The sequence below is a fragment of the Mesoplodon mirus genome, assembly GCF_964341445.2.
Source record: "Mesoplodon mirus genome assembly, chromosome: 11".
In the NCBI taxonomy this organism is placed as follows: Eukaryota; Metazoa; Chordata; class Mammalia; order Artiodactyla; family Ziphiidae; genus Mesoplodon; species Mesoplodon mirus.
Window position 1 is genome coordinate 25896235 of NC_138987.1, and position 17255 is coordinate 25913489.

Genomic DNA, 17255 nt, shown 5'->3' on the forward strand with positions numbered 1-17255 from the left:
TGGTCTATTTATATTTTCTATTTCTTCTTGGTTCATTCTTGGAAGGTTGTGCTTTCCTAAGAATTTGTCCATTTCTTCCAGGTTGTCTATTTTATTGGCATATAGTTGCTTGTAGTCATCTCTCATGATCCTTTGTATTTCTGCAGTATCATTTGTTACTTCTTTTTCATTTCTAATTCTGTTGATTTGAGTTCTCCCTTTTTTCTTGATGAGTCTGGCTAATGGTTTATCAATTTTGTTTATCTTCTCAAAGAACCAGCTTTTAGTTTTATTGATCTTTGCTATTGTTTCCTTCATTTCTTTTTCATTTATTTCTGCTCTGATCTTTATGATTTCTTTCCTTCTGCTAACCTTGGGGTGTTTTTGTTCTTCTTTCTCTAATTGTTGCTCTGCCCTCTTGATCTATGTATATAAATCCATGTCAGTGTCTGTTAGGAGAGTGTTTGTAGCAGATAGGTGCCCAGCCTAGGGTGGGTCAAAGGTCATTGAATAATTTCTTTCCTTCATGATGATAGAAAGTTGAATCGAAAAGTAAGTGTATCTGTGGAAATCAGAATGACCTTAAGAAATGGTTTATTCCCTGTCTAAATAATTCAGATTCGATTGGATTTTGGACTATAAAGTAAAGAATTATTTGTTGGGGGAATAATAAGAAAAGGCAATAACCAACCTAGTCAAATTCTTTTATAAGTTTGGTTTCTTTGAAATCTAGAATATTTCCTCTTTTTTAAAAATCACCTATCTCCCTCTATTTTTTTTTAACCAGTTCAATAACTTAACAAGCATCGCTTATTAAGGCAGGACTCTTGTTAGAGAGTGGCCTCTCTTACGAAAGCAAAATAACTTGCAGGAGGTGAACGTTCTAGAAGCAGGGCACATAGTAGAGTGAGGCAAGCAGGCATGTGCACGACCCTGAGAGTAGTAAATGCCGCCTTAAATTCTGCAGCCACGGTGCCTTGCTTGCCTCACCCTAAATCCAGCCCTGTCTAGAAGGAGCTTCTGCAGGTAATGTAGAAGTAGCTTTGCTTTGGGGGTCGTCCCTTTGATTCCTGTGGCTTTCCTATACTTGATTCCCAAGAAACAAGCTGTTTCTCCTTTAGAATTCTGGTTCAAGTGTGGATAAAACATGGCATTGTGGTGTATAGAAGGAGCTTTAAATCCCACTCCTGGTCGGTTTGACCTGGGCGAGGGTCCGACCCCTTGGTTTCTGTGAAGTTAAAGAGCAGAACAGATGTGAAAGCACCCAGCACAGGTGATGATGATAGATCTGCCCAGGGGATTCTCTTCATTCCCCTCTCCCTGCCTGTTTCCCTTGGCCCAGTGAGAGGCTGGCATTTTCAACAAGGATTCTAGTAAGTACTAAAAGAGGTTTTTAAAAAGAATACAACTATTCACAGGAAATTTACAAAGAAAGAAGAATGCCTTTCAAAGTAAAGATTTCTAATGTCCTGAGAAAGCCCCTCCGGCCCTGAGATGCTAGTTGCCTGGTGTTCGTGCCCTGCCTGGTTTCCTCCCCCAGCTTGTAACCCGCCTCATTTACTGAAGATGGGTGAGCTCCTCTCAAATGCTGGCCTGCATCTGAGCTGAAGCCAAGCTTGTGGTGAAGCAGTAAAAGCGGCTAGGGTCTTCCTGCTGGGCAGGACTGAGAATGACCCTACCCTTTGTGGCCACCAAGACTCTGGAGCCTCCCCAGCCTCGGTTCCAACGGAAACCCTCCTTCTGTAAGCAAGGAAGTGCCCCTGGCCACAGGTTCAGCTGTGTCACAGGCACATAATACAAGTTAGAGCCATGTCAGATTAGCAGCCTATTAAAATTCCACGAGTTTAGCTTAAAAATCACTAGAATCACTCGAATGGGTACAAAGTCCACCTTCTAACGCCATACCAGCGTTACATTTTTTCACATATGCCTGACCTGTCTTCTTATTTTCTTTCTTCCTACCTCTTATAAATGCAGTTTCTATTTTTTATGGAGAGAGAAGTCAGTTGATGTTGGATAATTGAAATCTCTCTGTTACAAGCTGACCCAGTCGTTACTGATTATGTAATACCTTTTGCATCTGTATCAACTTGTATCCAAAGCTATTTAAAGCAAAGAGACACTTTTTAAGTATGAAAATTCATATAAATAGGCATTGTATAGTTTCAGTATTTCCTAAATTTTAGTTGAGGAAGATTTTTGCTTTTGTGTATTACCTATGTTATTTTTTATTTACTGTTTTTCTTTACATAAGCTTTAAATCTACTCCTTTTTAAAGACTTACACTCGAGGGGGCTTCCGTGGTGGCGCAGTGGTTGGGAGTCCACCTGCCGGTGCGGGGGACGCGGGTTCGTGCCCTGGTCTGGGAGGATCCCGCATGCCGCGGAGCGGCTGGGCCCGTGAGCCATGGCCGCTGGGCCTGCGCGTCCGGAGCCTGTGCTCCGCGGCGGGAGAGGCCGCAGCAGTGAGAGGCCCACGTACCGCAAAAAACAAAACAAAACAAAACAAAATTACACTCGAAGCCTTAATATCTACAATCATAGATTTGATAGCTATGCTAGATAACTTTTAAATTAATATTTTCCAAAATACATTAAATAAAGACATAGGTATTAAAATGAAAAGTTTATCTATGAATCACCTAAAATTATCTTATATAGTATCAGAAATAATAACTAAAATATACTGAGCTCTTCCCATATGCCAGGCACTTTTCTAAGCCCTTGACGTGTAATAATTCATTTAATTCTCACAGTGAGATAGGAACAGTGATTATTCCCATTTTTTATAAAGGGAAACTAAGGCACTGAGAGGTTAAGTAGCTCATCCAGCTCACTCAAGGATCAGGTGCAGGTGGAATGCAGAGTCTATACTCCTAACCACTCTGCAAGAAAAACCCAGGACATGTATTCTTCCTTTTGGAAACCATTTTACCTGATAGGTTACCAGGTAACCTATTAACCTGATCAGTTGATTTTAATCATCTAGTTATTTAGCTCTCATGGTATAAACAGCAGATTTTAAAAACAGAGAACATACCTCCTACTCTTGAGAGGATTCTAGTTCCATATTAAAGATGGGGCCTTAGAGACTGCCTAGTCTAGCATCTTCATTTACAGAAAACCTAAGAATGTATTCCCCAAAATCCAGTATTCTAAGTTCTGAACTGTAAGGAAAATTTGTCCAGTGAGCAGAAATGTGTTCACTGGGACTTCCCTGGTGGCACAGTGGTTAAGTACCCGCCTGCCAATGCAGGGGACACAGGTTCGAGCCCTGGTCCAGGAAGATCCCACATGCCACGGAGCAGCTAAGCCCGTGCGCCACAACTACTGAGGCTGTGCTCTAGAGCCCGCAAGCCACAACTACTGAAGCTTGGGTGCCTAGAGCCTGTGCTCCGCAACGAGAAGCCACCGCAATGAGAAGCCCACGCACCGCAACAAAGAGTAGCCCCCGCTCGCCGCAACTAGAGAAAGCCCGCGCGCAGCAATGAAGACCCAACACAGCCAAAAGAATATAAATAAATTCATTAATAAAAAAAGAAAAGAAATGTGTTCATTGATCACTTTCTAAATCTTTTCGTCCTTTTCCTGATGTGTGAACTCATTCAAACACGTATAAAAAGGGGTATAATACCCAGGATAAATAATTGATCTATATCTGAGTGTTCTTTCTGATCCAGAGTTATTTTGAACAAGAACAATTGCCATATGGTCTGGTTCAAATCTCTGGTTTCTCTAATCCTTTATTTCAAGTAACTGGAAAAAGTAAAATATCCCAAGTACTTAGTTGTATACAGTACTTTTTCAGTGATGTAACTGAAAAGCAATTTAAATGTATTAGTGTTTTTTTTAATGACTAGGGCTTATGATTGATTCTTAGTAATTATTTTGTTTTCTAGAATAAACTTGTATAATAATCTTTCACACAGTCATGTAAGATTCATCATTAGTGAGTTATTACTTAAATTGTGATATAGCCATATAATTGAATACCATGCAGTCATGTAAAAGAATGATGTAGATCTTTATGCTTGACCTGGGAAGGTTTCTATGATGTAGTATAAAATTCTGATCTTAAAGGATACAGTAGATATTATAAAAATTATATAATTAAGAACTTTAAATATTAAGAATCTAACATGATCTGGAGGAGTTCCACTTTTTATATAGTCTCCCTCTGCAGAAGTATTCTGATATATTGCTTAAGACTTTGTAATCCACACCTGATTTTCTCACGCTTACATTTAAAATTTTTTAAAATAAGTTAACATGAAAACTAGAATTGAGTTGGGGTGGCTCTGTAGATCCTGCTTCCACTCAGAGTGTCTTCTGTAGTGACACCCACGTTAAGCAGACTCCTGGAAGGAAAGGGCATGCTGCTCCTGGCAAGTGGATCTCCCTGCTGGGGCCTGTTTTGCAGAGATAACAGGTGAGAAAAGAAGTTGAAAATTTGCAGACTGTTTCATAGCTCCCAGGTGGGAATGGATGTGATGACAACAGAGTAAAGAGAAGATGGGTCCAGCTCCTGTGGCCTTGGGAAGACTGGAAAAGTAACGAAAGAGCAGCTGGCAGACTGGTATGCCTTTCTGGGCTTAAGAGGAAAGAAGCCTCTCTCAGCTGCAGTGCTTTCCCACCTGTCTGGTTCACTGCACCTGGGATTGTATTGTGGGGGCAGGAAAGTGCTTCTCAGCAGGTTTGAAAGAATAGGTAAGAATCCAGGTGGGAAGCTGCATCCAGTCTGTGTAGCCTGCAGCACGACTGATCTGGTAGATCTACCATAGGGCAGGTCAGAAAACTTGGGTTTGATTCCTAGACCCAGTCTAGCTGCTCTTCTCAATGGAACTTTATCACCCCTCCCTAAGTTTCTCTTTTATCTGTAATGCAAAGAACATGATAATGCCTCGTCCGCCTTGTCTCTGTGGATTGCTGTATCAAATACAATAATGCATTTTTAAAATATATTATTTATTTATTTATTTTTGGCTGCGTTGGGTCTTCGTTGCTTTGCGCAGGTGGGCGTCGTTGCGGTGCGTGGGCCTCTCATTGCGGTGGCTTCTCTTGTTGCGGAGCACGGGCCCTAGGCACGCGGGCTTCAGTAGTTGTGGTGCATAGGCTCAGTAGTTGTGGTTCGTGGGCTCTAGAGCGCAAGCTCAGTAGCTGTGGCACACGGGCTTAGTGGCTCTGCAGCATGTGGGATCTTCCCGGACCAGGGCTTGAACCTGTGTCCCCTGCATTGGCAGGCAGATGCTTAACTACTGTGCCACCAGGGAAGCCTTTCGTAAGTCTTTTAAAGCAATTAATAGTATAGTCATTAATACTGGGCATGTAATATTAACAAATGATGAAATGTTTATTGAAGTTCAAAGTAAATTTCTACTTACTTAGATTGAAGAATGAGGTAGCAGGTTGATTGGTATTTGCAGAATTAACACATAGACCATACATACATTGATATTTTAAAAACTGTATTTGCCACTAAAAATATGCAAAACACAATTTAATGACAATAGCTAACCTTTTTTTTTTTGGGCCACTGTGTGCAGCATACAGGATCTCAGTTCCCCAACTAGGGATTGAACCCGGGCCACGGCAGTGAAAGCCCAAAATCCTAACCACTAGGCCACCAGGGAACTCCCTACAATAGCTAACCTTATTGAGCACTTACTATGTGCCAGGCTCTGCATAAAGAGCCATCTAAGAATATTTTTCATCTGATACAATGACAAGTATTATTCACATCTTACAAATGAGGTAACCAAAGTTCAGAGAGTTTAAATGACTTTCTCAGGGTCACTTGGCTATTAAATAACAGAGCCAAGAACTCAAACACAGATCTAACTTTAAAACCCTAGTCAACAATTTTGCTGTACTTCCTCTCTGAGACATAGAATTCTGGGTTGACCATTGCTATCATCACACAGGTCCCTGAGGAAGTAGAGTACATTTATAAAGTGCTGAAAGAAAAGAATGGTGATTTTTAAATCTTTTTTCTCTCTCTTGTTTAAATTGCCTCATTTCTATTGATCTACCTTCAAGTTTACTCTTTCCTCTGTCATTATTATCTATGCTTCTGTATGTAATGTGTCTTTTTCCTCTGGCTTCTTTACTTATTTTCTCTTTATCACTGGTCTTCAGTGGTTTGATTATGATGTGCCTTGGTGGGTTTTTTTTTTTTAAAAAAAAACAACTTATTCTGCTTGGGGTTTGTTGAGCTTCTTGGATATGTAAGTTTATAGATTTTTATCGAATTTGGAAATTTCCAGCCACCATTTTTTCTTATATGTTTCATGTCCGACCCTCTTGCTTCTCTCCTTCTGAGATTTCAGTTACATATATGTTAGACTACTGTTGTCTCCCAGGCCCCTGATGCCCAGTGCAATTATTTTTAGTCTTTTTATTTCTGTGCATGATTTGGGGTAGTTTCTATCGGTACTCTGCAAGTTCACTGATCTTTTCTTCTGCACTGTCTAATACGCTGTTAATCTCATCTAGTATATTTTACATTGAAATATTGTACTCTCCATTTCTAGAGGTTTCACTGTAGTCTTTCATGCTTTCCTCCACCTTCTTGAACATATGAGGCATGTTTATAAGAACGTTTAATGTCCTCATCTGCAGATTTCATTATCTCTGTCATTCCTGGGTCTGATTCTATTGATTGATTTTACTCCTAGTTGTAGAGCATATTTTCCTGCTTCTTTGAATGACTAGTAGTTTTTATTGGGTGCCAAACATTGTGAATTTTAAATTTTGGGGTACTAGGTTTGGTGGGGTATTCCTTTAAGATGTTGTACTTTGCGTTGGCTTTAATTAAGTTACCTAGAATCAGTCAGATCCTTTTGAGGCTAGATTTTACATCTGTTAGCGCCTTTGGTCTAGGGCTAATTAATGCCCACTGCTAAGGCAATACACTTCTGAGAACTCTACCCAGTGCCCTAAGTATTACATGGTCTTACATGCTGTGCCTGGTGGGAACATAAACCATTCCCAGCTTTGTGTGGGCTTCAAGAATAGAGTGGCCTTGCGCTGTCCAGTGGTTCTTTCCCTGGCCTTGGTTAGTAGTTTTGTCTCATTAGGCACAGGTCACTTCTCAGCCAAAGACTCTATAGATCTCCACAGTTCGTGCCCCTCTCCTCTCCAGCACTCTGCCACACAGATTCTAGCTGCCTTCACCTTCCTGAACTCTGCTGCGTTTCTTCTCAGCACAGCAGGATTGCTGGCCTCTGTTCCGGTTCCCCACTCCTGTACTGTGGCCTGGAGACTGCCTATAGGCACTAAGCTGGAGCAGTCACAGGGCTCAGGTCATTTGTTTCCCTTCTGTCAGGGATCACAGTGCTGCACTGCCTGCAGTGTCTGAAAATGGTTGTTTTATTTATTTTATTGCTTTTCTAGTTATACAAGATGGGAGAGTAAATCCAGCCCCTAATACTCCATCATGAAAGGAAGCTGGGGTCTGTGGTTTGTCTTTAAGATCTTCTTTCATAGCAGAGACTTACTGAATAATTTCAAATCCGTGCCATATATGAATAGTATTATATTAAAAGAGCTGTGGACTAAGAATCAAAATCAGGGTCCTAATCCTTGCTTGGTCATTTAACTTTCGGCTTCTCACAGTACGGACTTTTGTGACACTCTACCCAGATGACCTAGAGCAATTCACTTCTCAATTTAATTCTCATCTGTAGAAGGAAGGTTATAAATGTTCCTTGTAACACACTGAGGTGATATAAAGTGCAAACATAAGAAAATGTGTCACTTGGCTTGGGTTGAGCTATTTTCAAACAGAAGCTAGCTTATTGTCACTCACCAGTCTTCATTGTTTACATTTCTTTTTAGGCACCGTACTGGACATACCTTTTATGTGCATTAGGACTCTTCATCTACCAGTCACTGGATGCTATTGATGGGAAACAAGCCAGAAGAACAAATTCTTGTTCTCCTTTAGGGGAACTTTTTGACCATGGTTGTGACTCTCTTTCCACAGGTAAGTTTTTAGTGGAGGTTTTTTTCCTATAGTTGTTTTTTTTGTTTGTTTGTCTTTTAATGATGGCTTAAAAACTGAGCTGTTTGGTTTGTTTTGGTTTACAGTTGGAAGCAATTTTGCACAGTGTATTTTAAAAGTATGTTCAGGAATTTATTTTGTTTAGTGTGCCTTATTTTCATGCCAAGATTATACACCTTAAAATTCTGTATTTCTAAACAGTCAATGGCAATTATTTAATTAATTATTTTAAATTCTTAATGGTTCTTGTTTCTTTCAGTTTTTATGGCAGTTGGAGCTTCAATTGCTGTTCGCTTAGGAACTTACCCTGACTGGTTGTTTTTCTGCTCTTTTATTGGGATGTTCATGTTTTATTGTGCTCACTGGCAGACTTATGTTTCAGGCGTGTTGAGGTTTGGAAAGTAAGTATGTATTTTAAGTTGTACATTTAAACATATAATCAAATGCATTTTCACTATCTGTCGTACTTCATTTATCCATAGTAAGGGGGACAAAGTGTCAATCAGGAATTCAAGTTACCTTTTAACTTATTGAAGCATCCATAAATGCTACACCTTAATTTTAATCTTTCAGGTATTCTTCATGTTATAGTTACACATTTGATGATAATTGTATTTTTCCCCCTTCTCCCAACTTACTAATCCAAGTTTACATTAGACAGGAGAAAGAGAAAAGTAAGGGACCTGAATAATATAGAAAAAGGATATGCAGTACTTAAAAAAAGTAGCATTTACAGCAAAGGAAAGCATAAACAAGACGAAAAGACAACCCTCAGAATGGAAGGAAATATTTGCAAACGAAGCAACTGACAAAGGATTAATCTCCAAAATATACAAGCAGCTCATGCAGCTCAATATCAAAAAAACAAACAACCCAATCCAAAAATGGGCAGAAGACCTAAATAGACATTTCTCCAAAGAAGATATACAGATTGCCAACCAACACATGAAAGGATGCTCAACGTCACTAATCATTAGAGAAATGCAAATCAAAACTACAATGAGGCATCACCTCACACCAGTCTGAATGGCCATCATCAAAAAATCTACAAACAATAAATGCTGGAGAGGGTGTGGAGAAAAGGGAACCCTCTTGCACTGTTGGTGGGAATGTAAATTGATGCAGCCACTATGGAGAACAGTGTGGAGTTTGCTTAAAAAACTAAAAATAGAACTACCATATGACTCAGCAATCCCACTGCTGGGCACACACCCTGAGAAAACCATAATTCAAAAAGAGTCATGGGGCTTCCCTGGTGGTGCAGTGGTTGAGAATCTGCCTGCCGATGCAGGGGATACGGGTTCGAGCCCTGGTCCGGGAAGGTCCCACATGCCGCAGAGCAACTAGGCCTGTGAGCCAGAACTACTGAGCCTGCGCGTCTGGAGCCTGTGCTCCGCAACAAGAGAAGCCACCGCAATGAGAAGCCCGCGCACCACAACGAAGAGTGGCCCCCGCTCACCATAACTAGAGAAAGCCCACATGCAGCAACAAAGGCCCAATGCGGCCAAAAATAAATAAGTAAATAAATTAAAAAAAAAAAAAAAAAAAGAGTCATGTACCACAATGTTCATTGCAGCACTATTTACAATAGCCAGGACATGGAAGCAACCTAAGTGTCCATCAATAGATGAATGGATAAAGAAGATGTGGCACATATATACAATGGAATATTAGCCATAAAAAGAAACAAAACTGAGTTACTTGTAGTGAGGTGGATGGACCTAGAATCTGCTGTACAGAGTGAAGTAAGTCAGAAAGAGAAAAAAAATACCGTATGCTAACACATATATATGGAATCTAAAAAAAGAAAAAATGGTACTGGCGAACCTAGGGGCAGGACAGGAATAAAGACACAGATGTAGGAAATGGACTTAAGGACACGGGGAGGGGGAAGGGTAAGCTGGGATGAAGTGAGAGAACGGCATTGACATATATACACTACCAAATGTAAAATAGATAGCTAGTGGGAAGCAGCTGCATAGCACAGGGAGATCAGCTCTGTGCTTTGTGACCACCTAGAGGGGTGGGATAGGGAGGGTGGGAGGGAGATGCAAGAGGGAGGGGATATGGGAATATAAGTATACGTACACCTGATTCACTTTGTTATACAGCAGAAACTAACACAACATTGTAAAGCAATTATACTCCAATAAAGATGTTAAAAAGAAAAAAAAGTAGCATTTGGCTTATGTGATAAAATAATGATATGGAATCTAAAGGTCCTTTTTGGTCAAATTTTTGTGTTTCCAAAAAGGGTAACCCCTTTACAGCAGTCACCAACAACAGTGATCATGAAACTCTCAGCTGTGGTAGACAGTTGATGAGATAATGTAATAACATTGTAATATTTGCCCCAATGCCTCATTCTTAGACACCAGGAAATAGTGCACAAGGCAGGAACTCTGTTCTCTATCCCTCTTTCCATCAGCTCCCTTTCTGCCTGATCCTTTAGTAGCTGTCTGCCATTGGCTCATTCTCAGCTTTGGCTTCCCCGTCTACTGATTCTTTTTAGCCATACTTTATTGCTGCACGGGAAAAACAGTAGCTCTGAAAAAAATCTCTGATAATGATAAATGAAAGGAGAAGCTCAAAACTGTGGATCGCTTAGCAGAGTGAAGGCCTTTGGCGATTTTCCACATTGACTCTAAATTAGGGAATAGTCACAGCTATCACCTCTTGAGCACTTGGCATGGTTCTGGCATTGTACTCAGCGCTTTACATGCCTTATCTCATTTATTCCTCACATTAATCCTGTAAGGGTATTACCGCCACTGTACCAATGAGGCAGAGAGGTTCTGTAACTTCCTTATACTGCTAAAAAGTGTAGAGCCAGGGTTAAAACTCAAGTCTCCAAACCCCACACTCTTAACGACTGCTGCTCAGTACTGTGGGATTATCAATGTATTAGGTACTGTGGAAGGATACAAAATGCATTTTAAAAAAATCCGTTTTAGGAACTATATAGTATACTGTATTAAAGGGATAGGATAATACTTCTGTGACACTGCTAATACAGTCCATAACCATGTGAAAAATGACCTGCTTTAGGTTTCCATAGCACTGAAGAAATCCTAAGTAAGGAGAAGCTGGCTGTAGGCTGAATTAGTTCAGGAAAGCTTTTATGGAAAATGTGAGTCTTCAGCTGATTCTTTACCTACTGGTCAAGAGCCCAAGGATCAAATTCCCAGGCTAGGGAATTCCCTGGCGGTCCAGTGGTTAGGACTTGGCACTTTCACTACTGGGGCCTGTGTTCAATCCCTAGTCAGGGACCTAATATCCTGCAAGCCGAGCAGCCAAAAAACAAAGAAGCCAGGCTAAAAATTCAAGGCAAGAATGTAAAATTAAGAATCTGTATACCTATGTATAGATTAAAATAGGCTAAAACAGAAACATAGCTTTGCAAAGTCTAACGCATTTTAGTTAATATGGTGAACTTGCTATGGTAAACTGGAGTAATATAACAATGCAATGTTCTGGTTAATTGTTATTTAATGACAAATGCAATGTTCTGGTTAATTGTTGTTGTTATTTAATGACTTAGACTTTACCTTTCTGGCTTATAACTTCATTAAAAATCTTTCTGAAATGAATTAGTTCACATTCCTGGCCCAGTTGTATATTTTATACTCATTTGCTATTGACTGAGAGCCTAATGTGTGCCTAGAACTGCACATACAAAGATGAGTCACTTGCTGATGGAATATGCCAGACAGATTGGGGTAAAAGCATTCTAGGCAGGAGCATGAGTAAAGGAAGTACTCAGAACATTAGGGAAATGGCTGTTATGGTTGAGCACCATGCATGTCAGGGATTGGAGGCGATCCTGCAGTGCCCAGGGGTCAACCATGTAAAATACTTACTCTGTATGGCACAGATGCTAATCTGTGTATTTTTTCACTTTACCAAAGTAAAGATGCCATTGAGCATTGAGTAGGATACATTGGGTCCAGCTTAACACTATAAGAAGGATCTGTATATAGGACATCAATCAAGCCTCTGGAAATGCTTACAACTCAGTCAGTATCAATTGTTGACTAGGACAGATTTCCTGAAAATCTGTCAATTTTTGAGAGGTTTAATTTTTATGGTGTTTATGTTATTAGAATACAGATAAATGATACAGATATATGAAACCAGCCCAAACAATCTCAGAGTCTACTGTGGAAATTTGTTTTATGAATGTATTCTTGGTTTAAGCCTACTTAACATGGTTTCCCTTGTTCTGAAAGACTGAAGAAAAATATGCCAAACGAGACCTTAATTGGACTAAAAAAACTTACTACATTTTGCTGTTTAATTTTTTTCCAACTTTCAAAGCCCTTTAAGTTATTTATTACTATTGCTCCTGTTTTAAGTTTACTAGTGAAAAGCATAGGCTCTAGAATCAGATTGGGTAGAATCGAATTCTGTCTCCAAGGTACCAGTTGTTTGACCACAAATAAATTATTTAACCTCATTTTCTTCAGTTTCTTCATCTGTAAAATGAGAATAATCATAATTGTGTTAAAAGGTTATTGTAAAGATTAAATAATAATGTGTATAAAGGACTTAGTACAGAATCTGGAGGACAGAAGTACTCAGTAATAAGGTTAGCATTATCATGACATATCCTTTAATTTAATTCAATTTCTTTTGTATGTTTACATTGAGTGACATTAAAAAGTAACTCTTACTAAAAGAAAATCAGATGTCATGTATTAATCAGTAAGTTACTGATAAGGAACTAATTTCATAAGGAAATAAGCATACAGAAGAAACTGAGTTAAAATAAATTTTGAGGATGGAAGGTCAATATAATTTGAGTGATTTTATTGAATACTGATGTAATATTTTTACAATGAATTTTAATAAATATTTTTGCAGTATTCATACAAATATTTATCAAGCATCTGGTATATGCCAGGTCTTGTTCTAGGTTCTAGGGTAACATGAGTAAACAAAATATGAGTAAACAAAACAGACAAAAATCCCTGCCCCCCTTGGAGTTTATGTTCTAATATGGGAGACAGACAATAAAGCAAGCTAAACAAGAAGTAAACACTGCACATAACAGTGAGTGAGTGGTAAGTGCTCTGTGTCAGGAACTGTAAGGAGTCTGGGATTTTACCCTTACAAGCTACCAAGCAAGCCGGTTAATGTTTCATGGATGCCGAGAGAAGACACAAAACTCCTGGGTCAGAGGCAGAGGACAGCTTTATAACTCAGGGCAAAAGCGGTAGCCTGAGGTTCAGGTTCATGCCGGGTTCCCTTGCTCCACTCCCGAGCCCCATGGAGTCATGTGGTGGGACTGGATGAATGCCTGCACATGTGGTGGGTGGCATTATGGGAGAGGAACACTGAGGGATCTGTTGCTTTTATAGTAAGTGGAAGCAAGCCTGCTCTTTGCGGGGAGGTGTAACCTCATCTTTCAAGGTTGCTCACTGCATACACAGCCCTGAGAAATGGCCCGGGTAAAGGGTGCTCAGGATTCTTAGATTCTTAGCACACCCCACAAGAACGTGCAGGGATGCTCAGGGTCCATGGCAGATTGCCTCTCTTAACTGTATGAAGAAAAATTAAACAGAGAAGGAAGAGAGTTACTAAATACTATTCTGTTTTTCTTATGAACATAAAAATACTGTTTTATACTGTTTCATAGAACAGAAAAAGAAATACTATTCTATTTTACTTGTAGATATTTTGTTATATGTTTTATCTCCTGAAAATATGTAGATTTTAGTACAAATATGAATTTGTTATCTTGAATAAGATAATTTAAATGACAAAATATTAATAACTATCTCAAACTAATTTTCAACTTTTAATTAAGGATTTTTTAAAGTTAATCAGTGATATATTAGTATTTTCCTTAGTATAGTTAGTGAAATAATTTATAGGATTACAGTTAAAATCTGTCCCTATATTAATGCTTGCCATGTGAGATAAGGCATATCTTATTTATAGCATGTTTGCTCCCATGTATCAAGGGTCTGCTCCCATACAATTCAATACAGCAAACAATCCTTGAAGTTGAAGTAAAAAATCTAAACCAAGTCCAATGTTGACTTGTATTATGTGGTATTTTGTTATTTACCTGTGAATATTTAGACTCGGTGTTAATTTTCTCTTCTTTCAAAATCCTTAGAATTTCCATATGGTATTATGTCAATTTTTCCACATATTTGTGGTAAAGAACTAATTTCTACCCTGCCCGCCCCCCAAATCCATCATGGAGAGATAACATGCAATTAAAAAAATAAAAAAACAAAAAACAGACTTACAAAATGCAGTCCCCAATATTTCATTCAATTCAAGAGATACAAAATTACTCTATCAAACTATGATGAAAGTTTCTAAATGCTTACTCTCAGTTTCTATACTTATTGTGGACTGTAACAAACCCTAGACCACACTTTGAAGAGCACTGTTGTAGACTGTTCTCTATAATAGTTTGAGAATGTACCTGTACCATATCCCCAGTATCCATCTTTCTTGGATTTTTTATGTCTTTGGATTTACTTTTTAAAATCTTGGACCCCCTAATGAGTTCTCTAAGTTTGTAAATTGTTATACAGATTATCCTTTTATTTGTCTAATATATCTTTCAAGCTTCAACTGGCTCTTCATATTTCAGATATTTAAGGATTTTGTTAGTGATTCCACCCTTTTTACCATATCCTTTCAGCTTTCTTTTTTCCAGACTCAAGAATTGTCATTTAGCATACATGCATGAACACCAACATTCTTCATTGTAAAGAAAAAAATTACTGAGAAAAAATAAACAATAAAAAATTTCCAAAAAAAAAAAGAATTGTCATTTATTTAGTTTATCCTTAAAAGGCAGAGAGGAAGAATGAAGCTTTCAGTTTAATTTAAAATCTGTGGTGTGAATGATGGATATGTGAAACCAAGGTTCCTAGCTCAATCCCTGTATGTGTCATTTAGTTCAGAGAAAGTTTGTTCTATAATTTCTGTCAGCTTTTCTAGTTGCTTCTGGTCACTAATCATATCCTGGAAAAATTATGGATTAATTTAATGTAATTCTACCACTGTTACTGGAAAAAGAGTGCACAATTCTAATAATAAATCATAGGTGTAGTAGCAAGAATGTTGGCTCTGGAGTCTTTTTCCTATAGTAATATCCCCTGTTTCAATACAGGCATGAAAAAATCATTTCAATTTCCCCTTCCCAAAAAACAGGCATAATTTATAGTTCATAAGACTCATAACAGATCTTAGTAAATGTTATTACTTTTCCTCCTTTTTCTCCACAAAATACCATACATTATATTATTACATTTACCTTTTTCAGCTAACTTGGCTATTTCTCCATGCAGCCTGGAGGCCTTGGTTTGCCCATCACTGATCTTACAAATACTGGATGTTATTATTTTCCTTTTATTTGTGCGTTAATGTTCCATTCACCTTCTCCTTCTAAATGCCCCCAAAATAACTCAGTTGAGAAGTCTTTTCTTCTATATCTGGATGTTCCCTACATTTCTTATATTGGCAGAACAATAAGTATTCCTCTAGCATCTAAAAACTCCAGGGCATCCTAATGGAGATGCAAAGTAGGTAGACAGATATAAAAATTTGGAGCTTGGAAAAAAAAGATGTGGATTAGGAGAAACGGATTTAGAGGTCATTAGCATATAGATGGTAGTCTTAGGTATAGATGTAATACTCAGAGAATCTAAAAAGAGAAAAGAGGAATTCTGGAAACAGTAGCATTTAAGATGTGGAGGAAGGAGCCTGGGAAGAGCTTCCAGCAAGGTAGGAGAATCACGAGAAAACATGGCAATAAAAATATAGCAAAGCATTTCAAGAAAAAGGGAGTGATCAGCATTTTAAATATTGAGAGGAGTTATGCGAGATAGTAACTGAAATGTATCCCTTGCATTCAACAAATTGAAAGTCACTGTTTACCTTAAATAGTTTTAGTAGAATGGGGCCAAAAACTGGACTATAATGGATTAAGCAGCAAATATGAAGAAAGGAGGAAATTACAAATGTGGACTACTTCTCAGCCTGTTTTTGGAGCAAAGGAGAGAGGAGTTGATAGCTTCAGGGCATGCAGATTAGAGACTGATGTTGGTTTAGTGGGTTTTTGAAAGAAGTTTATGTATGTTTATATATAGGGGGAAAATGTCTGTGGAAACCAAAAAACTATAATGACTGTTAGTAACATAATGAGAAAAACTGTTGGAATTTTCCCTACTTTTTAAATGAAATTGACTTGGGAGTGTTTAAGAATTTGCCTTAAATCATCTGGTTGTTTTTATATTATCATAATTTTTCCTGATTACAAGAGTAATACATGATTGTTATTAAAAAATTCAAACTTTGCAGAAGTATGTAAAGTAGACGATAAAAGCCTTCTGTAATCTCAGTGATAACTGTTATTAGCAATTTTATATATGATATACAAGTTTTTTACCTATATGTAAGTGCATTGTTGTTCTGTAGGCTTTTTCACTTAACAGTGTAGTTAATTGGTAATTCAGTGATGAAACTAAAGGTAAAAATAAACTAAGCCTATAGAGATTTTTACATCTTTTGATTTTAATATAAGGTTAATTAACCTTCATATTTAGGAATTTCATTTACAAACATCTGTTCTTTATCTTTCTTCTTTAGAGTGGATGTAACTGAAATTCAGGTAGCTTTAGTGATCGTCTTTGTGTTGTCTACATTTGGAGGAGCAACAATGTGGGACTATACGGTAAATCTGAGGATTTAAATTTATATTTAAGTACTTTAAAAATATTTAGGAAAAATATTGCATTGTTAATTTTCTTCAGAAATCCTTGGAGTTGTATTTAATAGTCATTCCATTTCTTAACCTTTTTTCTTCATTTTATAATTTTACTATTCTGTATACCTTATTACAGCATGAATATACTACCCTATGCATGAATATACTACCACATAAAAGAAAACGACCCCATTTCCCTGATATAAAATTAAACAGACTAGTTGAACTACCTTTTCAGGCCAAAATTTATCTCATAAAATAGATACATAAAAAGTAAATTCAGTAAAATATTTTATGCTTGAAACTTGTCCCTCAATATTAGGAAAGAAAAGTTGCTAATTTGCATTTTTTATAACCTACTATAGTGAAGTTTCCCATGTTGAGGAGTGTTTTATTTTCTGCGTGGTTGGAGATCTCAGTATTCTGATAAAACCTGACTCTCAGGAGGCCACTGTTATAAATTCATGCTTTGTATAGGCAGAAAATTTATGAAGAAACTATTCTGTCTCTACAACCTAAGTTTACAGTATTGGCTGACTAA

The 17255-nt window shown here is 37.9% G+C and overlaps 1 protein-coding gene across 3 annotated transcripts in view; it reads left to right on the forward strand.

The window, feature by feature from the left end:
* The window catches only part of CHPT1 (choline phosphotransferase 1), a 35566-nt gene that overhangs the window by 7807 nt on the left and 10504 nt on the right, over positions 1-17255 (forward strand). For all 3 annotated transcript variants that reach the window (XR_014295256.1, XM_082634984.1, XM_082634985.1), the window contains exons 2-4: positions 7815-7962; positions 8240-8381; positions 16597-16681. Coding sequence is in view for 2 of the 3 variants with exons in the window: in XM_082634984.1 (XP_082491110.1) it covers positions 7815-7962; positions 8240-8381; positions 16597-16681 (375 nt within the window). In the remaining variant the exon portion in view is untranslated. The remainder of the gene's footprint in view (positions 1-7814; positions 7963-8239; positions 8382-16596; positions 16682-17255) is intronic.